Here is a 27,964-nt window from a genome sequence, read left to right as displayed (position 1 = left end):
TAACATTTTAAATTACAATTTGATTAAAATGGATGTTTCATGACATATAAAATCATATTAACTTTTCTACTAAAAATCAGATATCATGCTTCTGCTAATGCCAACAGCAATAGAGTATGTTGTATTTATTTCTTTTAAATTTCATTTAAAGTGTTTTGGAACCTTAGTTTTAATCGCTGGCGTAAAGGAAGAGGACTATCCAAACAAGTTTCAGGATCATCGTCTTTCTTAAAAAAACTCTGATAACTTTTTACTGTATCTGGGAAACAGTTTTCTTCATTTCTAGCTGTCTTATAAGATTCAACAGGCAGTTCAGTTTCTTTAGTACTACCGAATTTGTTGTAGCCACTTTCTTTCAACTGGGGGTTATTTTTCTGAGTACTGTGCTTTACATTTCGAGTCGTGTTCTTCGCTTTCCAAAACGTTGGGTCACTTTCTTCATCAGAGGAGGATTTGTCAAGGCAAACACTACTCTTCACAATTTTCTTAGTGGTTTGCTTGTCTTTTCTACTGTGATCTAAAGCAGTAATTGGTGGCCCGATGTGAACATTGGAGGTCTTTACTAGTGGGTTATTGACAGTATATGGTAGAGAAGTATTCATCTTACACTTTTCTTGAAACAGCTGGTCTCCTTTTAGAACTTCAGAGATTCTGGATTCATTTTGCAACTGAATTCCTGCAAGATCATTTGAAAGATGCAATGGACAAGCAAAATTACTATTAATCTTGTGTGATTCTTTTTCCCTTGATAAGGATACTGTTTTGAGGCCCACATCTGGTTGTGCATTGCTTTTGGCATATGCTAATTTTATATTTATTCGTTCCTTTAAAGGCAAATCCTGAAGATATAAATTAGTAATACCAGAGAGAAGATGCTCTTCAGGACTAATCTTCTGAAGATCCCCACCCAACACTTTATTGCTTGTGGTGCAATTTTCTGATTCGCATGGGAATTGTTCTGGGATATTTTCAAAGCCATGAGAGATGGCTGCTAGCTCTGATTGAAGTTCTGGTTTTAAGTTGTGAGAGAATGTAGTCCTTTGATTATCTGGAGAATTACTAAAAGAAGTATCTTCCCAGTCAATGGTGCTCAAATGTAGATTAGCAATCACAGATATACTATGAGATGAAGTATTGGGTTGATTAGATTCTGAAATTAGAGACTTATTAACATCTTTAATTGGCTCTGTAATAAAAAGCCTTGGAGAAGGCTTTAACTGTTCTTGTATATTCAAACAAGGAGCATCTTCATGTAAAAGCAAGCTGTTCAGGGAGGCAGAAAGAGATTCCTGTGGTAATAGAGAATGAGAAGAAATTTCCAAATTTAACTTGGAATTCTGCTTAGGAAAAACTTCACATATGGGTTTTAAAGTCAAAGGTGACTGAAAAGTTATTACATCATCTGATTGTGGCAAATTGTTTTCTTTAGGCTTAACTTTCATACCTGAAAAGAAAAAAAAAGTATAATTAATACTTACTTCTTTTCCTTTACTTAGATTAAAAAATGAAGAGTTCAGATAAGAAACTATAGTAGCCACTTTTGCCTTCAGTTCATTCACAGAAAAGTTGTCAAACATTATCCTTTGGAAACTGGTTATTGAGTTGTGTTCCTCACTGAGTTGCAAGAAATAAAATGCATTTATAACTAAAAAAAAGTCCTATTTTGCTTTAAAACTGGTAAACATTATTATTAACACCTGGTTGAGTAGACTCAGAGACAGACAGTATACTCCTAGAGTGTTGGGGATATAGCACAATGGGAGGGTGCTTGCCTAGCACTGCAAATAAAGTTCAACAGTCATGAACACACACACACACACACACACACACACACACACACACACACACACACACACACACACACACACACACACACACACACACACACACACACACACACACACACACACACACACAGAGTTCATGAAGACAAGGAAGAATATCATACTTCTTTTATTCTTCATTTCATAGAACTTTCACCAAAGTTTAGACAAGATAAACTCAACAGAAAAGAGGGAACTAGTGTGGTATATATAGCTAGCCAGCCCAATACTTACTTTTTTGTTTCTTCCCTTTAACTTCCAGCTTTTGTTTTTGGTAAAGAGCAACAATCTCAGGATAGGCTGCTTGAAACAGTGATTCTTCTTCAACTGTAAGTAGACCAAGTTCTCCAGGTTGTTTTTCTTCTATAGCATAATGTTCTAAAAGATCAAAAAGAAAGCAAAGCAACCTTAATTACACATAGGAAAAATAATTTTTTCCAGGTCAATAAGTTTACCAACAAGTTTAACTAAATCATCCACAAATTGGTCATTCATTGTAAATTTTGCTTTGTAACATGATTTATCTAATAGTCTGTTGATACAAGGAAGGAATTTATTTTCTTTTGCCTGGCAAGAGCTAAAAGGAGATTCCTTCAAGTTAAGGCTTTAAATTCTCTTCTTTCAAAGATGGCAGCAGCAGCGTTGAGTATAAAAACGTTTTCTTTGGATACAGGTGGTTGGTTTTTAGTTGAGGAAGTCTACTAAAAAAGGGATTTGTTTTGCAAAACTTTAACATCAACTTTCTTTAAGTGATAGTTTCTGAAAAGAACAGAATTGAACAGGGCATTCAAAAAGACTACAATTTCCTAGACTGCTATTTCAGAGGTATTCTCTCTCTCTTTTCCTTTCTTATGGTTTATGGCACTGGAGATGGAACCAAGTGGGAGTTAGAAAAATGCTCTATCACTGAGCTATACCCTCAGTCTTCCTGGAGGATATTCTCAATTTTACTGGATTGATATGAATCTGAAACACAAAAACAAGAATGTCAGGTGTAAACTAACAATATGATATGTAAGTGGTAGGTTAGATTTTTGTATTTATTCTACATGTGGGAAAAATGTATGAGAATCCAAATTATAATGAAGATATCAAAAACAAAAAGCATAAAAATAGAAATCATGTGATCTTAACATGTTTCTCACACTAGCTTGGGATATATTTCCTCCCTTAGAGGAAAGTTCTATAGGATGAAGGGACTTGAGTGTCAGACAGGGATGACACACTGTCAAACTGGCTAAATCTCTCTTTCTATCCAGAAAGTTTATTAATCAGTGGAATTGTTGCAATACAATTTTCAAAATCTTTCAGCCTCCTATCTTCCTATTATGGCCTAGATTCGTTTATCTAATTCTTTATAATTTTATTCTTCAAAGTTCACTACAAAAGATTTGAACAAATCTACCTTTATTAATCTACTACTTATTAATTTAAAAGCCAAATAGAAATGAGTTTGGGATCACTTTCCATTTTAAATTATCTGTGTTTTACTTGCCTCTAGTTTGTGAGCTAAGTCAGAGTTTAAAGTATCTCTTTCTGTAGGAAAAATGAGGTTTTAAAAAATATACTATTATAAATTCTCATGAACTAAACAGAGTAAAGAGGAAGAGTAATCTAGCTACTATTTAGCAGACTTGATTGCTCTAAATCAGGTTATACATGAAGGGCTGGGATGTAGCTCAGTGGCAAAGCGCTTGCCTAGCAAGTGCAACGTCCTGGGTTCGATCCCCAGTACCAAAAAAGAAAAGACAAAAAAATACAGTTAAAAAAACCCAAACAACAGGTTATACATGAAATTTGATAACCAGACCATTTGTAGAAGGCTTTTCTTAAGAAAGATAAGTCAAAACCCTTTGGGCATAACTTTCCTAATCATTGCAAAAGAAAGGTTAAACACATAACTTAAAGTTTATATTTATTACTAACCAAGGTTTCTTTAAAATAACATGAGTAAATGAAGAAGCAGATGGTGTATATATGACCAAATATATGATATGTATATATATCAAAATATGTATGATCAAATGTTGTAAATAAAAGATTTTTCTCACAGTAAATACATACCAGGCTTTTCCCATTCTATTTCAAAACAACGGACTCCATTTCTGATTCGGGGCTTGACAATCCTGAAAAATAAAGTTATCCACTGAGGTCTAAGTGTATGAGGTTGTTAGGAACTTTCAATCATAGATTGAATAATTCATTTTTTATTCATCTTTTATTCTAAGTAAAGATATAATGAGTTACTGTCAGTTATTTCTTTAAGTAGTTTATTGAAGAGTAAAAAAAAAATTTTTTTTTTTGCTGCCAGTCCTAGGGATTGAACTCGGGGACAGTGTGCAGTCTCTAACTTGCTTTTGTTCAAGGCTAGTGTTCCACCATTTGAGCAACAGCATTACTTCAGCATTTTCTAAGTAGTTTATTAGAGATAAGTCTCACAGACTTTTCTGACAGGGTTGACTTTGAACTGGGACCTTCAGATCTCAGCCGCCTGAGTAGTTAGGATTATATGTGTAAGCCACCTGTGCCTGGCTTCAAAGGGTACGTTTTTTGAAAGGTGTACAGTATATCACGTGAGGCTTTCTCAGTGATTGCTCCTTTTATTTTTCTATAATAGCAACATAATATACAATATGCATACGATATATTGGATATTAATATTACAATATTAATATATAATAATCTTTTCTATGATGGTTTTTGTTTTAAAGTCTACTTGGTTTCATTACTTTAGTAGACATTTGCCAATAAATCTTCTTAAATCTGTTTTGAATGCTGTGTAGCATTCAAATATTTTATAGCATTGTTTTGCCTGTTCCTTATAAACACAATATTGCTGAACTTTACTCATCTAATATAATCAGTATTTTAATAGATAAAGTTTAATCCATCTACATTTACTGTGACTATTGTTGTATCTGGGCTGATTGATTCATAAGTCTTATTTTGACTTTTTTTTTTAATTGTAAATTCCTGTTTCCCTGATTTGACCCTTTCTAATATTTTCCCTTCATGTTTAATATCTATAATACACTGGATTTGCTTATTGTGCCTTATACTTGTAGTATGATTTGATCAAAGAACATTTTGTCTTACATTTTAGAAAACTCAGATATGAACTCTTCAAAAGTTACTTCTCATGCTATATGTATGCATGAAAATAGAACAATGGAACTTGTTGACAAAATTTTAAGATTGAGAAAGAATGGAAGCAGAACTTGAATGCCATACACACTGTATGTGTGTATAGAAATATCAATGAGCACCAGCTCCCATGCAACAGATTTGTGCTAGCAAAAATAACAAATAAGTAAACCATTTCTCCACTTTTCTATTAGCTTCTAAAAATATACTGGAAATAAATTATTATGTAGGTCAAATATTCTCAAGTGTTTTTTATCTGAGTCTTTAAGATGTCTTCTCTCTGATTTGATCAGCACTATGCTTCAATTTCCTAATTTACTTTGACCAAGTTTATCCAGAGTCCCATTTATTGCTTTTTATTTAAACAACCTGTTCTCTTAGGATTTCTTTTTCTTTCTAATCTGGAGTGAACTCATGATGCAATTGCTGTTTTCTGATCTATTGGATTTTTCATATTGGATGTGTTTTTTATTTTTTTTGTATTTTATCTCTGCCCTCACTTCTACCTCTAATCCTTTGTTGAATACTTCCAGTGTGTTTTGGTTGGTGTTTTAATTAACTATCCCAGCCTCTACTCAGATAGGAACAGAGAAATTCTAGCCTCACTGGAAATAAGGCTGCTTCCATCAAACTTCTTGTATTTTTGGTTTCTGCTTATCCTTTAACTTTTGGTGATTTATCTCTACTGCTGCTGCTGTTCTGAATCCAAGGCCTTATTTCTGTCTCCTCGTATACTTTATTCTCTTGTTCCTTTTCTGGTTCATAGAAATAGTTAACTTGTTAATAAGCCTTGTTATATGTATTCTTTTTGCATTATCTCTAATTACTAGATAACAGAGTATGCCTTACTATGTTGCCCTGTGAGCCCTGAATATGGTTCTAATATCCCAGCAGGCCTTGCCTCCACCTTGAAAAAACTCAGAGCTACATAACCCACAATGAGAGAAACAGACTATTTCACATCATCAGGTATTCAAATTAAACATTGAGTATTCATCATACAATTCTTTTTTTTTTGGGGGGTCTGGTCGTGGGGGCTGAACTCTGGGCCTGGGCACTCTCCCTCAGCTCTTCAGCTCAAGGCTAGTGCTCTATCACTTGAGCTACAGCGCCACTTGCGGCTTTTTTCTCTTTGCTTATGTGGTGCTAAGGAATCAAACCCAGGGCCTCATGCATGCAAGGCAAGCACTCTACCACTGAGCCACCTTCCCAGCCCCCATCATACAATTCTTTAAGTCATACCTGATTGGCTGCAGTTGGTTAGAGTTCTTTCTACCAAGCTTTCTTTCAATCATGTCATAGCGGGTCAAAAGCACCAATAGTTTCTCACAGGCATAGTGATTTGGCCACTCCATTTTTTCAAGAGTGAATCTCTGTAAATAAAATAAACAAGATTTAGAAAAAAAAACTCTTAGAGACAAATAATATTCTCTGGTGATACTAGGTTTTCCTTTTAAATTAACAATGAAGCAGTATTATTGAGGACATTGTCAGAAAAAGCAAGAAGCTTTCTAAAGAGGAAGTATTATATAATGATGATATTAAAAGACTTCTTGGTTTTAATACTAGTATAATATTTCCTAGATGCTGGTTACATTCCTTATCTCTCTTATAGGCTGTTTTCTCCATCTACAAAAAGAATATAATATAACCTGGGTCACAGATTGTGAGATTAAGTGAGAATATATGTAATTTATTAAATATAATAGTTTTCAAGTGTCCAATACATGTTACTACTAATATGGCATTACTGTGGTTGATGGTGGAGGTAAACAGCAAGTACATACAATTTACTGAACTTCTCTGTGCTTTTAACTATTGTTAGGTTAATATAAATCATATGTTTTAATGCTTATAGTGGCTGTAAGACACAAATAATATTTCTATTTTGATGACAATACATATCCAAGGTCATTAGCTATATGACCTTGGATTTCATTTACTATATGACTGTTCAAATTTATCTCATTTTGTAAATTATACTGCCTTCCACAGCTTTAGGTGTAGACCCTGAAGCATGGCCATTGTATAGCAGAGGAATAAAGACATAAATAGTGAAAGCGTATAGGTAAACAACAGCTATGTGTTTTAATTGTTAAACCTCCTCTTAAACTAATCAAAGTAAATATCTCTTCAAATCTTTCTAAATCTAACTTTGTACTACCAAGGAAGCACTTATTTTCAGATACCTGAAAGAGTAATAAGTTAGGTCTCTGGTACCAGATAACTTTCACCAATTTATCCTTGTTCACAAGGAATTCTTGAATAACCTAGTAGAAAAAATAAATCAATGAAAATCAGGACTTTAAAATGTCTAAAAATTTTGCAAAAGGAATGTACAATTGAATAACAGCATTACCTCATGGAATGGAAATCCCTCACAACGGCAAGCTTTCCTGAAGATTAAGTATATACATATTACTACTAGTTATACACACATTCTATGTACTTCACTACTAAATCAAGCAACTTTACACAAATATCAACTTTTCACCAAATATCTTCTCACTTACTAAAAAATATTTATGTACTGTATTGTTCCTGGGGTTTTGAGGGGTGGAAACAAATTTTATTTTATTTATTTTTATTTAAAAAATTTTTTTGGGGGTCCATTCGTGGGGCCTGAACTCTGGGCCTGGGCGCTGTCCCTCAGCTCTTCAGCTCAAGGCTAGCGCTCTACCACTTGAGCTATAGCACCACTTCTGGCCTTTGTATTTTCTGCTTATATGGTGCTGAGGAATCGAACCCAGGGCCTCATGCATGCAAGGCAAGCGCTCTACCACTGAGCCACTTTCCTAGCCCTAGAACAAATTTTAAACTCAAGACCCTATCCTTGTTAGGCAAACACCCTACACTGAGCTATCCTTCTGCGCACTACCACTGAGCTATCTTTTAAACCCTTTTTAATACTTTGAGACGGAGTCTCTATTGCCAGGGAACCTTCTAGGACTGAGATCGTATTTTGGGTTCCCTAAAATTTTTAGGACAGGTATGTCTAGCTTTTTCTTTCAGGAATTTCTTTGCCTGGGATGGCCTGGAACCACAAGTCATCTGATCTTAGCTTCCTGTGTAGCTGGGAAGACAGGTTTATGCATCTACTGGTTAAGGAGAAGTCTTGCTAACTTTTTGACTGGCCTTGAACCTCACTCCTCCCAATTTCAGCTTCCTGAGTAGTTAGGATTATATGTGTGAGCCACTGCACCTGGCTTCATATACAGTATCTTAAATAATCATGAAGCTATTCCTAAGAACTATTAAATTACTAAATTATGCACGGCTGGATTTTTAAAAAATAGAATCAAGAAAAGAATATGCAAAACATGACTAATGTAAACATGTGGGTGAGATTTAATGTGCAAATAATTTAACAACATATATAGGGCATGCCAGAAAAAAATGAGTGTTTAAAACAAACTTACTTCATAATATTGTTCTCTACTTCATGCAGTTGCCTATCATGTTCTGACTGGTGCCATTCACAAGGACAGCTGTATTCATAATCATGGGGCTCACAATACCTATCACTTTTGCAAAATTTGCAGCCATTACGCTCATGATCCTTAGGTGAACCTTTTTGGAGACATTGAAGAAGTATAACTTTCACTGCTTTTTACAATTGTCTTATAAATGCTTGCTTTTGTTTTGCTACTATCTAAAATTTAGTATCTAAAATTTAGTGTTTAGTATAAAGGTTTCAACATACATACATTGAATAGTGTAATGCACGCTACAGTAAATCTTGAGATAAAGTAGAACTTAATCCTACCACAAGACACCTTTAAAAATTACTCTTGTATTTGAAAGTTTAAATTTGTAATATGAAAGTATACATTTATTAATAATCAGTAATGGGAGAACTTTCTGGCATCTGTACTAGCCACATGCTAGAAAAGTCAAATTATTAGTAAGGGATTCATTTATTAGAAAAATTCATGACTTCTTTTAAGTAGAATATTAAAAGAATATACCAGTTAATTACTTCTTCCAGGATGTGACTCTGAGTTATGGGTATAGTTATTTTTAAACTGTGCCAGGAACATGAACAGAATATGACTGCATAACAGGTGTAGGGGCTCTAATTTCCTTTAAAAGCAAGTGTGATAACCTTCAGTATTGTTTTGAGATATGGAAGAGTGCAGTATTTGGCATGACCAAAACCTTGTCACTTGTAATCATAGAAAATATAGAATGGTATTTTATGTATTTCTCACAGGATTTAACTTATAATTTAAAAATGTTAGCAAAAACATATTAGGAGATATAGATATAGTTGAATTTCTTTTAAGAGATGATCAAACATGATCTCCTAATCTCTTTTGGGAAGGAAAGGCATTTCTGACCCAATATTATGTTCAATGATATCTCTGTTTCACTAAGACTAATGAAGACCCAATGCATTTCCAAGAAGAACAAATGTGCATTAGAAATTAGTTTTAAGTCACGATCTTTACACCCAGTTGAAAACATATTATAAGACAAAAAAATGTTTTAATAATGTAAATATAAATCACTGGTAAAAGGAATGGTTTCATTTCCCTTTAAGACTCTGTGTCCCCACCCCACAAAATGAGTTTGTAAATCAAAAGATGATAATGTTAAGATCTAAGTAATTTGATATAATAGTTTTAAGTTGTACTTCTCCTATATTTATCATTTCAATCACATTATTTCATTCCAAAAACATTTACAAAGTGCCTTCTCTGTGGATATAATACTACTCCTGACAACTGCAAGGCATTCTCAATATAGTGGCAGGACCATTTGAAGACCTCACATGTTTATAAAGGTATGTAAAAGTACAGTGGGAACAGGAATAAGACCAAGGGGGTCAGTCTAATATTCTAGAGCTATTTTTCAGCTCTGCTTACCTGGGTGGGAGCACACAGAGCAATGAGCCACTTTTTTAGTGGCTAGTGGTTGTGAAGTAGCAGAACAAGATTTTTCATTCCACTGATTAAACCTTTAACAGAAAATGTTTAATGAAAAAAAATAAGCTAGGTCATAAAAATGGCAACTGTCAGTCTATTTCATTTTAACCCATCAAATTATTTTCCCTGTAATGTCCATCAATTTGATAGCCTAGCTTGGGAAAAGCCACAGTGACAAGTTTTGGAATGTGGCCTCAATGACAGAGAGTAGAATTTGTTAAGAGGACAATGTGTTGTATGTATGGGTGTATATATAAAATTATATCTAATGCATTCACCCAGATTTTTAAAGAAGCTTTTGACAGGTAGCATCATGTGGAAAGAATGATCTGGATATCGAATTTTGATCTCTTCTTTGTGCCAGAATACAAGACAAATGCCAGAATACAAGACAAATACAACTGTATAAATTAACATTTTTTTCTATATTGGAAATAAGAGTCAAGAGAAACATATAAAGACAAATCAAATGCTAAGCTACTAATTTAACACTTTTAAAAGTCTGGATCTCAAACCAGGTGCTGGTGGCTTACGCCTGTAATCCTAATTACAGAAATCAAAGGATCATAGTTCAAAGATACCCCAGGCAGAAAAGTCCCTGAGACTTTTCAAGTGTTGACAAATACTAAACACTGCCAAAAAATACAAACTTGCTGAAACTATTATGTAAGAGTGTCTTGCAGGTAGCCAAGCACAGAATTTGCTTGCTTTTCCCTTTTATGTTATTCTTTTTCTATTCTCAAAAGGTTCTCTCATTCACCCCTATGACCAAGTATGCCCTTCTCTCCTCATTTAGCACAATAGTCATGGATGTCAATAGTGGACGTAAGCCTTAGATCTGCCAAGAGCTTTATAGGAAAGACTGCATGGGATCTTTCGTGATTACTCCATCTTCATTTCTGTCACTTAGCATTTCTTTCTTTTTTTTTTTTTAAATGTTTATTTTTGGGTCTGGTCGTGGGGCCTGAACTCTGGGCCTGGGCGCTGTCCCTCAGCTCTTCAGCTCAAGGCTAGTGCTCTACCACTTGAGCCACAGCGCCACTTCTGGCTTTTTCTTTTTGCTTATGTGGTGCTGAGGAATCGAACCCAGGGCCTCAGGCATGCAAGGCAAGCACTCTACCACTGAGTCACCTTCCCAGCCCCCTGTCACTTAGCATTTCTTTCCAGATATTCACCATCCCAAACCAAGAGCCAAGACTTCCAGTCTCCTTTTTCTTTTGGTCATGGGGCCTGAACTCTGGGCCTGGGTGCTGTACCTCAGCTCTTCAGCTCAAGCCTAGCACCCTACCACCTGAGCCACAGTGCCACTTCCAGCTTTCTCTGCTTATGTAATGCTGAGGAATCGAACCCAGAGCCTTATGCATGCAAGGCAAGCAGTCTACCACTGAGCCCATCTTCCTAGCTCCTTTCTTTCTTATTCATCCTATATCCTGCTACAATTAATACTAATTTGTATAAACCACTGCTTTCAGCAAGTAAATACAACTCATGTAATTTAAAAAGACTAAATAGCAGAGCTTGTAAATTTCAATATAAGCTGTATTTTCAATTAGCTTGAATCCCCAAATTATAGAGCTCAAATTAATATAATGAAGCCAGACACTGGTGGCTCATACCTATAATCCTAACTACTTATGAGGCTGAGATCAGACAATCATGAGTTGAAGCCAGCTGGACAGAAATGTCCTTGAGACACTTATTTCCAAATAACCAGCAAAAGGCCAGAAGCAGAGGTGTGAATCAAGTGGTAAAATGTCAGCACTGAGTAGAAAAAGCTAAGCAAGAACTTTCCAGGCCCAGAGTTGAAGCACACAAACATATGAAAATAATTATCATAATTAATGTATTACTAAATGTGTAGCTGCAGAACAGTCCAAAGCAAAACAAATTTATTTTTTGGCAGTACTAGCATTTTGAACTTAAGAGTTCCATGCTTGCTAGACAGGTGTTCTACCACTAAACTCATACCTCCAGTCCTTTTTATTTTAGTTATTCTTCCAGATAGGGTCTTTGTGCCCAGAACTGACCTCAACTCCAATCCTCTCTCCCACCCATGCCTCTCACAAAGCTGGCATCGCAGATGAAGGCCACAACCTCTGCCTTGGTAGTAGAGATAGGGTCTTGCTAACTATTGCCTGTCTATAATTTTCCCTTACTCATCACCACCTATCACATGGTTAGGATTATATGTGTGTGCTACCAAAATAAAAGCTTTGATCAAGTCTTTCTTATTATCCTACCTAAATACTCAGGAGGCTGAGATCTGAGGATAGAAGTTTGAAGCCAGCCTGGGCAGGAAAAGTCCTCGAGATTCTTATCTCCAGAAAACTACCAAAAACTACCAGTATATAAAAATAAAAATTGCAACAGGCTATATACACTTCATTTATTAAAAAGTAAATACAATTTAAGGTTTCCAATATAAAATTAATTTTAACATGTTAAACTAGTCTGAAAATACCTATGGTTACAAATAACTTTAAATAAATATATTCATTTGACACCACACTAATTCTATTTAGTGAGTGAATAACACTTTTTAAAAAAATATGTATCTCATATGGCTTAGAACATATATATTCTCTTCCTTTGGAAAACTTCAAAATAAATAAATTACTTTAAGTGAAAACATGGAACAGTTTAAAAATATAAAACCCCTTTTCTAGAATGCACAATCATTTATGTAATAATCACTATTAAACTCAAAGAATAAAAGTCCAATGTTGCAAGAAAATAATGTTTTAGTTACCTCTGAAGCAAACTTTGCCCTTCTAAAATCTGTATAAGTTTTAATGCTTGTTCTTTTCCAACTCCAGGGATTCCCTTTCACAAAGCAGAAAAATAAATTCAAATGTTAAGACCTAGGGAATGGCAAAAGGGTAGCTCATAAATATAATGGAAGCTTGTTCAGTCAGAACAAAGTCTCCTCTCTAGTCTTTACCTTGGACATGTCAATTGTTAGGTATTTTGAGTATCATCCTTCTTATATTATGATTTAGCTACATCTCAAAGCAAAACCTGATGGAGTACAATATTAAAAATATTCAAGAAATGTGCTTAATTAGGATACAAGAGGTAAAAAATCAAAAGCTTAATTCATTATTGTAATTATTTCTGTACTAAAGCTGGTTTCAAGTTAGCTATTTCTAGATTTTAATTACAATATAATTACATAGGAAAATAAGGGTCTTTTACTTCAGAAGAATTACAATAAAATGGCTTGTGGTAGTTACAGGTTTCTTTCTTCCTGCTTTCTTTGCTTACTAACTTGAAAAAACTGGCTTCTATATTTAGCTATTTAAGACAAGTTAGAAATCAGGGATAATGACTTTATATCTTTTATATTTTAATTTCTTTTAGCTTAAGTGAAAAAAAATTATATGCTGCTCTTCTTTGAACTTCTCAGGTATATGAGTGTGTGTGTGTGTGTGTGTGTGTGTGTACACATGTGTACATGTGTGTGGAGAGAGAGAACTGTTCATTCTAAGGCCATGAACAAAACGTTTTCATGAACAAAACCCAATTCAATGTTGAAAGGCATTGTAAATGGCTCACCTCAATAATCATGTTGCTTAGCAACAGTAATGCTACATTGGGCATATGCATAACTGGAAAGCTACGATGAATACTGAAAACTAAAAAATAGACAAAACAAGAACAGAAACTAGTACTGGAACAATATAACAAAAGAACAATTTCTGTATTTCTCTGAAAGTATAGTCACACTTGAATGTGTCAGCTTTCAGGGTGCAGTGGCTTACTGAGATTCAAGCTGTAGTACTACTTATTGTTCTATGCTTGTACATAACATTCTGCCTCACAAATCAGCTTTTTAACAGCATCTGAAATGCTCATTATTTTAGTTCCTGAGTACTTTATTGTATTTAAGCTTACATTTCTAATTAGAGTCTCATAATCATATCACATGCATATTTATATAGCATGTAAGGTAGCAAAAAAAGCACACTATGAAAAGTAAATGAATATGGTTCTGCTTGCCTTTGGAAGATAATCACAACCAAGAAGTATTGCTAGTCCAACCAGAGCATCTCTGTCCAAACCCAGTTTACTCTTGATAGATGACATTGTGTAACAGTCAACATGTGGGTCCTAAAAAAAGTACACATTCAGTAATCCTCAAACTGTAGCACGTGCTCATTCATTAAACAGTACAAAAAGATCTGCCAAGGTTAGGTATTTTATCTATCCGTCTGTCTGACTGCCTGTCTGTCATCTACTTACTACTGTAGTTTGAAATCAGGGCTTTATGTTTGCTAAGCAGGGGACTCTACCTCTTGAGCCTTGTCCCCACTTTGCATCCACACACATTTTGTCTGTTATTTTTGAATAGGGACTTCTATTTAGGATGAGATGAGTCTGGCCTAAAATCCTCATATTTACACTTTCCATTTAGATGAGATGATGCCTGTGTGCTATTACATCCAGGTTTTATTGCATGAAAGGGGTTTTATGGGCTGGTTTTTTTTTTGGCTTGGAACCACACTCTTCCAAATAGCAGCCTCCTAGGGAGTTAGACAAAGAAGCATGAGCCATTGCACCTGGCTCTGAACATGTTTATTCCTAAATTTAGACTGGAAAATTATTTCAATCACCATAATCTTCACATTTCAGTAGACAGCCATAGCTTCAAAAATGGCTTAAACATAAACCATGGGGGAAATTTTTTCTTCTCTTGAATTGTTCTTTGGTGTCTAAAAGGTATGATCTATAATACATATGATAAAAAATAAACAGTCCCTGTAATTATTGAATTTCCTAAGTTAATTATTTTTAGTAGCTTGGTGCATGTTCTTCAAAGACAAAACAATTTTCCTCAACACATCCTAATACTGAATTAACTCTACAAAAAAGTAGAATTAAATAAAATACTGCAGTATTTTTTCTCCAGTAGTATGTCTAAGTATCTTTTTTTTCATTATCACCCACTTTCTTTTTTTTTATTAAAAATTTTTTTTTATTGTGAGAATACTGTACGGAGGAGTTACAATTACACGGGCAAGATAACGAGTACATTTCTTATCAAGTTTATGACAGCACTTACACTGTTTTAAAATGACAGCTTAGTAATGGATCGCACTGACTTGTGGGTGATGTTCCCAGTGGGGCACTATTTAACATCTGGAGAAGATAACATGATTGTTTGCCAGGAGGTTGTCTGCCTGGCCACAATCCTTGAGATGTCTAGGCACAGGCTCCCTTGTATTGTAACTATAAGGTATTTAACCATTCCTCTAGGAGTGTTGGCATTTTCTTTTTTTAAAAAAAAAAATTGTTGTTTTGTCTTTGCCCATTTGGAGATGTTTTTGAGCATAAAAAAGTAAAACAGGTAATTCTTGGTCAAAACAATATACCTCAGATACAATTTTGTGATGTGTTGATGAAAATGATATAGAGTTCAAAAATGTGAAAAAAAAGTCCAGTCTGGCAGATAAGTCTGCATTTTGAGGAGAATAAACTATGTGTCAATGTTCTTTTTAAAAATTTTGACAATGTTTTCATGCATGCATACAATTACTAATGTTTAAATGAGCTTATAACGTATCTCTTCAGAATATTTGTAACTTATTTATGGTCCAAACTTCCAAGATCTTTTCCTCTGTATGAAATGAAGAGTAAAAAGCAATTACTGTATATTTTAATAACAGTAAGCATTATTTTATTTAGTAACTGCTATTCGGCAAGCATTATGGTCAACATTTTACATGTATGTAATTTTACTCCCTTTCCCCACATGGCAATCCTGGAGTTTAAATTCAGGACTTGCTACTCAGGTGGTTTATCACTACAGCCAGTGTTCTAGTCTAATCAGCTCTTTGAAAAAGGTAACTTGCAGCTGGGTATATTGGTGGCTGATACCTATAATAATAGGGTTTTTTTTTTTTTTTTGCAAGACTCCATCTCAACAGAAGCTAAGCATGGTAGAAAGCCTTTGTTATTCCAGCTGGAGAGGAAGCCTAAAAAATAGGTGGACTGCAATCCAGGAGCATGTCTGGGCAGGGCAGCAAGACCCTATCTCAATAACGAGCACACAAAGTTCTGAAGACCAAACTCACAGGTAAAGCACCTGTTGAGTAAGCACAAGTCCTTGAGTTTAAAACTTTCATTAACATCAAAATAAAAAAAAATCTTGCAAATAAACAATGAAGTGAGATAGAAAATATAAAATACCTTTGTGTTCATAGTGAAATTCCTGTAAACAGTGTGGGCTCCATAGAGAAAGGCATCCCCATCATTGGTAAGACAGCCATCTACATGGCCAGCAGCGTTGAGGTAAGCACACATGGCCTCTGCTTCCCCCGCAGCTTGGACCCAGGGGATTCCCAAACATTCAAGCATTTCAAGGCACTGAAACAAAAAGTAGGTGCAAGACATTACTTTCTCCAGTGCTTAACTTATTTTTGTACTCATCACACTGTTCATTTTCTTTTTCTAGAGACACAGGATTATACAGGATTGCAGGTGGGATTTGCTTTAAGATAATGGGGGAATAGGAGAGTGGGTAGGGAACATGAGACAAAAGAGTTATTGATGGATGGATTGGTGTTGGATTACTTCTGAGCCAATTTAAAATTTTCTGTCATGAAAAAGTTCAGATTGTTAATGTCAATTACAAAGTAGCCCATGTTTGTTTGCCATTGTTTTGTTCAATGCTATTATCTTCTGATTCTGGAAATGTCTTTAAGAACTTGTGTGTGTGAAACTACGAAATTGCTTTTTCAAGATGAGCTCTTCCAAAGAAGATGCTAGTATCAATTTGGTTTAAGGAATTAAATTTATTCCATCTCTCTATGGACTAATAAACACATCTTGATCATATTAATTGCTTGCATGCTATATTACATAAGAAAAAAAAATCTGTCAGTGGTGCCCAGTTGGACAAGTTTTGAAAAGGCAAAGATTCTTTTTAAAAAAATTTTTTTTATTGTGAAAATACTGTACAGAGGGGTTACAATTACATGGGCAAGATAATGAGTACATTTCTTATCAAGCATTGTAGCCTCCTCCTTTGTTTCCCCTTCCCATCCCTTCCCATCTCCCCCTACCCAATCCTTCCCCCACCCACCAAAGTTGTAAAGTTCGTTTTTGACATAAGGACTTGTACTTCTCATTGTTGCAATGGGTCCACCTGTATCCTTATTTAAACGACTTGTTTTTCCCCTTCCCCTCCACAAACTATACCGACATCAAATACAGTGAAAGCAGGGGTTATACTGTGGGGGAGGGACATACAAGGCAACATCTTATAAATAATCATCTTATAAATGCGTTAGAAACAATCGCATGAAAGAAAAAAAACATTTGAATACTTATCTTGGGGTTCATTCCCCTAACATCACCTTATCTGACCTTTTCTGCTTGACTCAGACATATACTAGATATTGCAAATACGGGAAACCATGGGACCTATGTTTCTTTGGGCTTGGCTTACTTCACTTAATATAATTTTTTCCAAGCCTTTCCATTTCCTAACAAATGGGGCAATGTCATTCATGTTTTCAAAAGGCAAAGATTCTTTTAAAAAAGCAAATTAAACCTCTGCAAAGACAATGTACTTATGGGTGGGGAAGTGCACCCCTGTTATCACAGCATTTTGGAAGGCAGCGGCAGGAGGATTATATGCTTAATGTCAGCCCCGTTTACATGGCAAGCCTTTATTTATTCTTCCTTCTTAAAAAACAAGACAAAGCTTTACTTCTTGGTATTCTATAGCCAGATAAATTTATTTTTTCTACAGTCGTATTGTTACCTTAATCTTAGATAAAAGTATCCATTCAAAGTAAGCAAATATCAGCTCCTGCTACCAAGTGTCCTTTCAAAGAACTCATGGCAGAAATTGTAAAAGCAAGAAATGGATAAGAAGGAAGTGGGGTCTACTACTGAAAGCAAGGAAATATGAAAACGATAGATGAGCAATATTTAGCTGATAGTATATGCCCAGGAATACTTAATAATAGTAATGAAGAAACAGGAATGGGACAATTCTTTTAAGAAGAGATAGCGATACCAGATATGTGATGTTTTAAGGAAGAGGTCCACAGGAATTTCCAGGAACTAATTTTACAAGAAGTAGAGTGAAGCACAGACACTTACTTCAGCGATTGGAAATTATTAGGTGGAATAATTCAGTACTTAAAAACCACATTAAAAAAAAGCAACACGTAAGGATGGAAATTAGACAATATTTCAGAGAGGAAAAAAGTAACTCTAATGTCTTTTATGTGATGCCTTTTAAAATATGTTTTAAACCAAAATTGAAATGACAAATTGGAACTCAAAGAGAATATAAGATTTGTATCATTAATACCCAAAGACCTTGCACAAAACAAAAATAACAACCTGAAGAGAGAAGTAGGTAAGAGACCTAATGAAGGAGTAAAAACTGAAAATGGGTGTGATATTTAATCTCATGATTAAAATGTCAACACATGCCAAATGAAATACCTTTATTTTTGCATGACACAAAGTTAATTAACCATCCAAGTTTCTTGTGAGTGCAATGTAATTGTTTATTTCACATATGTACTAATAGCAAAAACATTCTAAATTTTGCTTTATCAATTTCATTTTTGGTAAATTTAAATAAAATCAGAAAGCACAAGAAAAAGGTGTATGCACAAAAAATAGTCTAAAAGTTCATGTATTAGGAAACTAAAGTGAAAATGATACATACAATCTTAGGAAGGGTTTCCAGCTTGACACAAGTTAACCAACCACTACGTTACATTTCAAAAGTAAGTGACAATTAGGAATTATGCATGCTATGTGAAGCAAAAGCCCACAATAAAAATGATTTGTGTAGTATTATAGCAAATCTTTAAAAACATAACATTTGAAAAGAAAATGATTAATAGGTTCTTATAGTTTTAATTATACATGTGTATATAATCAACTAAAATCATGTACTAGGTATATACATATGCACATATAGCAACTAAATACATATGTATACATGTATACATATATATGGATCTAATTAGATATACATATACACATATAATTTTAGTTGGTTTCTTAATTTACAAAAATACACTATAACAAATTATAAGTAATATAACTTATTTTGTACAAATGTATGTATGTGTGTGCTAGGATGGGGCTTGAACTTATGGCCTGGGTATTGTCCCTTAGATTTTTAACTCAAGTCTGCCACCTAACACTTGAGCTCCACATTTAATTGGAGATCAGAGTCTCACGGACTTTCCTGAAGGGGCTTACTTCTAATCACTGTCTCCAGATCTCGGCTTCCAGAGTAGCTAGGATTACAAGTGTGAAACACTAGCACTTAGTAACCATCACTTAAAAAAATTACAATACCTTATTAAACTGAAATATTCCATAGATAAGCTATCATAAAATTTTAATGGGTGAAGCAGGAATTGAGATCGCATACATTCTGGGAACCTATGTGCTAAAGATGTTACAAAGGATAAAATGATCAAAGTCCCTACACTGTGTATTACTTTTTTTTTGGGGGGGGCGGGTGAGGCTAGATGCAAGATGCATTGGTGATCAAGGTGATTGAACTTGGCCTTGCGTAAGGCTTCAACCACATAATCTTTATGCTGTGGCCTGGTGTATTACCTTTTTTTTGGGGGGCGGGGGTGGCGGATGAGGCTGGATGCAAGATGCATTGGTGATCAAGGTGATTGAACCTTGGCATTGTGTAAGGCTTCAACCACATAATCTTTATGCTGTGGCCTGGTGTGGACGCACATGATTACCTGGTCAATGTGAATTTTAGCCACTGTGCCTGGGTACTTCCCAAAGGCACCCTATATACCTGCCAGAAGCATAGATAGGAGACAGTGTGAGATCAAACATGAACATCTACTGGGACTCTGTTTCCAAGGTCCCAGAGGATGTCCCATACAAAAAGCATGCTGATAAACTATGTACACCACCCAGGGGATTCTGTTGACAGCCAGTGCAGGAGTTCCAAGTTCCTGTGAGAAAAGGCCCCTAATGGGCTTAGTTAACGACAGCTGTGCTAGTTATTTCAGAGACATTTTCTCTTATTTTGATCACATTCCCGCAAAGTGTTCAGAGTCAGAACCATGCTTCAGATAAGTGAAAAGTCCTGCCTTTGATGGCTCAGAATTCCTCAGTGCCAGAGGCCAAGACTGAGCTCAGGTCAGTTTTTACTCTAAAACATAAATTTTTTTTGTTTATTCTTCTAGTTGCAGCCCAGTTAATAAGTATTAAAATGTATTAACTTCATAGAGTTCATGTATTGTTCAATTCAAATCAGAATTAACTGAATAAATAAGCTCACCTCTTTCAAGACTGACTTGAAATGTGATCTCCCTGTTTTCTGAGACCACATTTTTCCAGAAGTCCCGTAACGCATCTGATTCCTCTTGTTTATGACATCAGCTTTCAGCTGTGGTGGCGCCCCTTCCATAACAAAAACTAGTTTTACATCCATTTGAGTTAAATATGAAATACGAAAAAATAAATTCCTGAAATACAGAAATTATTGACATATTAATCACTGTACTGACAACCAAAGTCTAAATAGCAGTACTACCAAAAGGTAAGAACATTCAGCTAGTATAAAACATATTATATTTAATTAATTAGGATTTGATTTTACTTGCTGGGTAAAAACACTAGATGTTTCAAAGCTAAGGAGGTTTACGACTATTCTTGCTGCTATATAGAAACTCGAAGAGCAGGCCAATAGCAAAGGAAGGGGTAGAAGAAGAGGTTGTTTCAGCAGTATATATTAGAAAAGAGTTTGGCAAGGACTGAGGATATGGAAAGATAAACCCCAAGTATGTTTTAGAAGAAAAACTGGCAGGACTTGATGGATTGATTGGATGTGGAGTAGAGGTAAAACAGGGAGATAATGTCTCTCAAAACCCTACTTTTTATTAATGGAAGCGCTCTGATGGTTATGCTTAGTAGAGGTTAGATACATGGGTCTGGTGGTTCTGATGTTTCTAATATACAAATTTGTAAGTCAGTAGTACAAAAAAAGGCAGACTTGGATGTATGAAATATATTTTGACAAAAGAGAAGTAAACTTAAAGTAAAACCAAGGCACCATGACTGCATTTGCAAGCATACGTTTATATGTATTTTTATACCTGAGGTGAGGCTTCATGACCGTTCCAATCATTTTTTTGACTGTCTGCGCCTCACAAACCCAGAGACTGAGATCGACTGCAATGGTTTTCCCACTGAGATTCTGCAAATGGATGTGTTGCTTAACAGGCTCCAAAATTGGCCACAAGTCATTCACTCCCATTCCGGTGATTATCTACAACACATTTCACCAAATCAAAACAACAACAAAAAAGTTAAACCCAAAAGGTCAAAGCAGGAATTCAAACAAGTGCAAATTCAGGATAATTGAGATGTTTCTCCTGGCTATTTATTAGTCAGCATTTTGAAACAAATCAAAAAATACCCAAAACATTAAAAAAAAAAAAAGTAGGAACTGCTTTTTTCTTGCTATTAGCTGTCTCTTCAACTCTGTTGTCAACTACTTAGAAATTTTCTTTCTTTCTTTTTTTCTTTCTTTCTTTCTGTCGGTCATGGGGCTTGAACTCTGGGCCTGGGAGCTGACCCTCAGCTCTTCAGCTCAAGGTTAGCTCTCTACCATTTGAGCCACAGCACCACTTTTCGGTTTTCTGGTAGTTTACTGGAGATTAGAGTCTTATGGACTTGCCTTCCTGGTCTGGTTTTGAACTGCACTCCTCAGGTCTCAGCCTCCTGAGTAACTAGGATTACAGGTGTGAGCCACTGGCTCCCAGCTATTTAGATATTTTCTATAGGCTAACGTTAAAATATTGAACATCTACATGCTTTTCATTTGTAATTATTTGTCAGACATGTACAGCACTTGCCATAAAGTTCAAGTGTGACTAGACAAACACAATGTCAGATTGCTATCTTCTTAATGACTAAATACATCCCAAACTAGAAGGTAGGAGGCAAGAATATATTAAGATGATATGCAGACTCCTTCCAAATAAAAACCACTGTACTCTTTTCCTTCAGCAGAATCCATCTAAATTTTCTCACATTGTAAGGAAAAGACAAATGCTACAAGTGTTGCTATCTGTAATTTTCCCAGTGGGTTTTTTTTTATAATTTTAATTATACAATGTTACAAGGACCAATATCAGTATCATTTTGTGCACTCATTTTTTTATGAAGTACACACATATACATTATGTCACTTTACAAAGAAAAAGACAGATTTAAACACAACCAAGCATCCAGTCGTTAATGTGGCCCACTAATAACATTGTCTTTCACATCAAGTTCTGGTTAACTTTAACACTGTGGCAGATTCAGTTATTTTAAAACATTGTGGTTAATTCTACAATGGGAGACACAGAATTTCTAAGATATTTGTATAAAAAGAAATTAGATCTTTAAAGCATTAGGAAACAAATCTATTCTTAGTTTTGCTTTCATTTGTCATTTATAATTTATAGTGGAGTAGATTGTTACCAAAGAACATTATCATCTAATTTCATTTAATTGTGACTACTATTGTTACTGCCAAATTTAAAATCAAATGTCTTCTGATGTAACCTTTTTTTTCTAGAAATCTATTTTAAGGTATGTTATTAGAGGTGTACAGATTGACACTATATAAATATTCATGGTAGCATTGCTTATACTAGGAAGAACCAAGTGTCCATCAGTAGAGAAACATATGTACTGATGAAAAAATAGTCTCCAAGATCCAAAATGAAAACAGAGATATATGGGGTGTAATGAACAGGTACTAGTTATATATCAGGCATGATTGCAGCTTAAGAATAGAAAGAAGAGCTGGGTGCTGGTGGCTCATGCCTATAATCCTAGCTACTCAGGAGGCTGAGCGCTGAGGATTGCCAGCCCAGGCAGCAAAGTCTGTGAGACTCTAATCTCCAATTAACTACACAGAAAAAGTTGGAGGTGGTGCTGTGACTCGAGTGGTAGAGTACTAGCCTTGAACCAGCACCCAGGCCTAGAGTTCAAGCCCCAGAACTATCAAAAAAGAATGGGAAGAATCACTCTTCTAAGTATTTAACTTTGTATTCTGTTAGTTTTAAAATAATTATATGTATGTATTATTGTTCACCATACTTTTTTTTTTCCTCTGTCAGTACTGGGACTTGAACTCAGGGCCTAGGCATGGTCTCTGATCTGTTTTACTCAAGATTAGCGCTCTACTACTAGAGCCACAGCTCCAATTCATGCTTTTTAAATTGGCTTTAAGAGTCCCACCGACTTGCCTGATATCTGCACCTGCCCCTAACTAGCAATATTTACATGGTTTGCCTCTTGACTAAATATTAAGAGGCCAAATATGCATAACATTCATGATGAAATTTTAAAAGTGATGCTTTACAAATCTGAGTCCTTGAAGATTAAATGTAACTTCAATATGGCTTTCTGAGAGATGCTCATTTTCCAATTTCCTTCATTTTCTCCTTTTAGTGCTATATTTGGTATATCTTTGTTCAATAAATCATTACAAACTTTAAAACAAAAGAGGCAGCCACCAATGAATCAAGCCTAGAATCTCAGGAGGTTGAGATCTGAAGATTGTGATTCAAAGCCAGCCAGGGCAGCAAAGTCTGTGAGACTCTTATCTCAAGTTAACCAGCAGAAAGCTGGAAGTGGAGCTTTGGCCCAAATGGTACAGAGCTAGCCTTGAGCAAAAAACAAAACAAAACAAAAAACAACTGCAGGGACAGCAAGTAACTCAGGTCCTGACTTCCAGACCCAGGACTAACACAAAACAGTAAACAAAAACATGTGATCTTGGTCAAGGTGAATCTTTTTTTTTGTTGTTGTTCTGAGGTGAATCTTTTCTCTGGCTCTTCTAACTTTTTTAGTCCTGCCTATCAGGGCTCCATTGTCTCATGTAAGTTGCCCACACGTATACGACAGCATAAGGAATACCACTTGGGCAATTTTATTATGGAACCAATTTTGGAGTATCTACATATACATGAACACATTGGGGATGGGATCCATGTCTAAACAAGAAATTCTTAAATTTCACATATTCCAAATACATATGGTCTGAAAGCGATTTTAAATAATTTTAAAACATAACCAACATCTAGAGTATTGTAACAACAGCTATTTAAACATACACTGCTATGAACATTAGCTAAGAAAACATAAGGAAAAAATGGTTATAACAAAATTATCTGTTGATACCCTAGAAGTAAAATTTGAGTTACTATGTCTATGCTAAAACCACTCTCCTCTTTTTTTTCCCCCTTGATTATGTGACAGAAAAAAAGTCTCATTACCAATCCTTTTCAATGTCATATTCTTTATCTCAAATCTTTCTGAATCATTAGGTACCTTAGTGTACAGTGACCATGTATCAACTGAAAAATATAGGCCTTATTTTTAATATAATCATCAAAGAATTGCTATTGCAGAATATACTATTTTTTTTGCATTTTTTTCTGAATGATAAAAATCAATATGACTTTTTAAAAGAGCTGTATTCTTTTTAATGACACATTCCAACAAATGTTTTTAATCCTCCAAACTTATCATTAATTTCTCCTAGACCTTGAATCATTGCATAATGACACAGTATTTACTATTTTTAACTAAAAGATACAGTAATATGCTAAGCAACAATGTTCAACGGACCAAGGAAACACATGGGAAATGGAACATTTCTGCATTGTTCTGGCCTTCTCTAATATTATTGATCCCACTGATTCTGATATACTTTGAGTTCTTGACTAGAAGTATCTGTCTGGTTATTGTCTTCCTATTGTGACTAATATACATCTTTTCTGTTTTCTTTTGGAGACAGGGTAAAGTAGGTAGTCCAGGCTAGCTACTTACTCACAATTCTGCTTCAGCCTCCTAAATGCAAGGATTAAAGGCATGTACCACCACAACCTGCTTTGCATCTAACTCTTGATTTTACCGCTTCTCAAAATGGTGGTCTTATTCTTTCTCCACAAACCTGTGATTCTTGATACTTCGATTTACTTTGCCCCCCAAACAGCAATGGATTATCAAGTATTTGCCCTCCAAAATACATTAGAAATTTCCCATTTCTAATGCCACTCCCCTAATTTTGCCTGTCGAAAAGTAAGTCTTCTAGTAAGCCTTACTGCTTCTACTTTTTACTACCTTCCACTGCCACACAACCCTTCCACCACAAAAGCTCAAGTTCTTATTGAAGATCATTTTTAAAAGTAGAATAGTATCTCAAAGTACAGCATGGGAACCAGCGGCTCACGCCTGTAATCCTAATTACTGAGGAGGCAAAGAACAAAAGGATTGTAGTTTTAGGCCAGCCTAGGTAGAAAAAAAAAGTCATGTTCTCAACTGATAGCTGGGACAGCATTGTGTCTGTCATCTCAAACTACATGGGAGGCCGAGATGGGAAGATTGTGGTGCCAGGCCAGTCCTGGCAGAAAAGTCCATGAGACTCTGTCTCCTTAAAAGCGAAGCTGGTACAGGGGGGAAGTGTCAGTGGTCCTAGCAACAATGGAAGCTTAAAAGCAAATTATAGGTCCTGGATGGGAGGCAGGATCTATCCTAAAAACAACCAGAAAAAAGAGGGCTGGAGGCATTGCTTTGAGATATCCTGCCAGTCTCCCTAGAGACATCCTAAGTTCTATCCAAGATCTCTAGTTCCATCATTGCCTTTACTTCTTTGTCACTTTTTTGTCTGCAATGATATTACATAGCAATGGCTAACACCATGAAAGCACATAAAATTCCTAAAAGGTACAGAAAATTCCTAAAAAGTACAGAACACAACAGCTTTTAAAATACCAAACTACACTGAAAGAACAAAGATTCTTTCATGAGGTCACCATCCACAGGAGGAGGTTACTTGAAAGTAGCTCATCAAGTAAAATCTAAAAAAATAGCTCACCAAAAACAATGTATAATTTTGCTTGGTTTTGTATTTCCTTAATAGGGTGAAAACTGAAGCTTTGTGCTGTGGAATATGGTGAGTCTCTACTCAACCAAATCTCTCATAATGAAATTACTGGTATCGATATGATCATGTAATCAATATATAGTATATACAAAATATATTCACAAGTCTTAAGAACACAAAAATAATTACATGAGTCAACAAAGATAGAACAGTACATAGCAAATTAGCTTCATAACCTAGGGATGGCTTCAATTTCATAAAGAGTACTAGAACTGGAACACAGAAAGCCTAGGGAGGAGCTATTGGATACATAACTGACTGTCTGACCTTGGGAAGACATATAACCTTTCTTCAAAGTGAGATTATTAGACCAGATGAATTATTTTGAATCTGATGAACAATTTTGGTAGTTTGGAGTAAATGATTATTACTCTTATTTCAGAAATCATCATTTAGTAGAAAGAACATCAATTTCTGCTTAAAGAGTTTAAGAATGCACTCCATGTTAAAACACAAACAAATCCTTTGATGCAGCCATATGGTGTTCATAAATCAATTCATGCTCCTTAAACTTCCTTAAAAGCTATTAAGCTTTTATTGGTTAATTATAAAACTGAATGAGGTGAGAAAAACACAGTACCTTGCTAATTCCACTAATGAATCAAATTTAAAGAACATAAAGTCAGTGCTTGATTTATGCATTTGTGCATTGCACTGAATCAGGCTTTCTAATTTAATGTGGAGCAAAAAATTATACAAGATGAGACAGAACAATTAAATCTCCCAATTTTCATTTAAATGCCTATACTTTCATATAGACTGACAAATGGTGTAAACTTTGCATCAGTGCAGGACTGTATTTATTGTATGTGATTTATCACATTTCATTAAGTAATATTTCTTTTAAAATCAGTTTTATTTTTTATATAAATGTACCCTACACTTTGAAGCTTACTTATTAATCATATCATTATTAATATTTATTAGAAATGCTCCTAGATGCTGGAGATTCAATGGATTAGATTTAAAGTCCTGGGTAAGGTGAGGGGAAAAGGATAGTGTAACTTTATTCTCAGACAGCAGAGCCAGTAAAGGAGAGCAAAATGTGGGAGGAGCAAACAGACAAAAGGTGTCCCCACCTCTTCTGGGGCAAAGTGAAGTGTCATTCTAAGCAAGGAGCACTCCACTGTATTCCCCATTCATTTCTGAAACAAGAAGGCCCCATTTTCAACCCATTTTGTCGTACTTTAAACTAGTACATGGCAATTAAATTAGTACAGAGTTGATTATCCTGATATATCTGATTATACTTCACTCCTTTTAGACATAAAAGTGCTCTTGAATGATAGAATTTAGTAAATGGAAGCCAGAACTTTGACATCGATTTGATCCCCATCCAGGAGGAAGATTTGGGAGTACGGAAGGAAGGTAGGTTACTGAATATAATCAGTATATTTATAAAGGGTTGTATAAAGAATGAAAGTGATCGGAAAACGACACCGAGGAACTTCACTGGTTCGGTATTCTTTAAGGGGTTTACAGTATCGATTAGCGTAGGGTAGAAAAGGTTAGGCATCACAACACAAATACTGTAAGAGAAATACTGTCTATCTGCAACCTTCACACGAAAAGGACACCATCAGGTGGCGTTTGGGCATCGGGGAAGGCTGGCCCGGATGACCTTCAGCGAGGCGTGGGAGTCCATCCCTGGGAATAACAGGGAGGGACCACCGGGGCCCAGTAGCCTCGGGAAAGCGGGTAGGGAGCAGAGCGCAGGGTGGCAGGTGACCTTTCTGGGAGTAAGTCGCAGGACCGGTTCAAGGCCAGGCCTGAGAACTTGGGCCGGGTGGGTCGGACGTCTTGGCTCAGGGTGCGCACTAAAATGAAGCCGCAGAAGACATTTTTAGAGGAAGCTGAAGGTGGTCGGTTGCGACCCGGGGGCCAACCCCGAGTTCACCCCTAACTCAGGCCGCCACAGGAAGGGGCGCTTGATCTCTCCACCGTCCCGCAGGACTTACCCGGACAGCCCTTCCTGCTTGGCTTTGGAAGAAGCCCCTTCGTCATTTACAGTTGGGCCTGAAGTCTAACTACTGCCTCCAACTTTCTGAATTTTCTTAAAAATAGAGAACAAGCCAATAACACGACACAGCCCCAAGAACTTGGCG

General features: G+C 35.6%; 2 protein-coding genes across 3 annotated transcripts in view; one reads left to right on the top strand and one right to left on the bottom strand.

Moving 5' to 3' along the window:
- Gen1 (GEN1 Holliday junction 5' flap endonuclease) lies at positions 1 to 27,958 on the bottom strand. Of its 2 annotated transcripts, none has more exons than XM_042680844.1 (14): positions 27,818 to 27,958; positions 21,007 to 21,189; positions 20,190 to 20,376; positions 16,085 to 16,261; positions 13,895 to 14,005; positions 12,645 to 12,718; positions 9,836 to 9,927; positions 8,387 to 8,537; positions 7,327 to 7,363; positions 7,157 to 7,237; positions 6,210 to 6,340; positions 3,888 to 3,949; positions 2,058 to 2,201; positions 1 to 1,444 (listed from the first exon to the last, which is right to left on the bottom strand). In XM_042680844.1, the coding sequence occupies exons 2-14, from the start codon at positions 21,165 to 21,167 to the stop codon at positions 135 to 137; spliced, it is 2,718 nt and encodes a 905-aa protein (XP_042536778.1). In that variant the 5' UTR covers positions 21,168 to 21,189; positions 27,818 to 27,958; the 3' UTR covers positions 1 to 134. The 2 variants fall into 2 exon arrangements, with proteins under 2 accessions (XP_042536778.1, XP_042536779.1); XM_042680845.1 differs by having other exon boundaries at positions 21,007 to 21,179.
- The window catches only part of Smc6 (structural maintenance of chromosomes 6), an 83,243-nt gene continuing 57,362 nt past the window's right edge, over positions 2,084 to 27,964 (top strand). Inside the window, exons 1-3 of the mRNA XM_042680840.1 lie at positions 2,084 to 2,152; positions 25,836 to 25,868; positions 27,200 to 27,227. Coding sequence (XP_042536774.1) covers positions 25,866 to 25,868; positions 27,200 to 27,227 — 31 coding nt within the window. The 5' untranslated portion in view covers positions 2,084 to 2,152; positions 25,836 to 25,865. The remainder of the gene's footprint in view (positions 2,153 to 25,835; positions 25,869 to 27,199; positions 27,228 to 27,964) is intronic.

This window comes from Dipodomys spectabilis, unplaced genomic scaffold (assembly GCF_019054845.1).
Source record: "Dipodomys spectabilis isolate Male_0828 unplaced genomic scaffold, ASM1905484v1 ptg000066l, whole genome shotgun sequence".
Taxonomy (NCBI): domain Eukaryota; kingdom Metazoa; phylum Chordata; class Mammalia; order Rodentia; family Heteromyidae; genus Dipodomys; species Dipodomys spectabilis.
The sequence above is the reverse complement of the archived record's forward strand: the minus strand, read 5'-3'. Positions and strand labels throughout refer to the sequence as shown.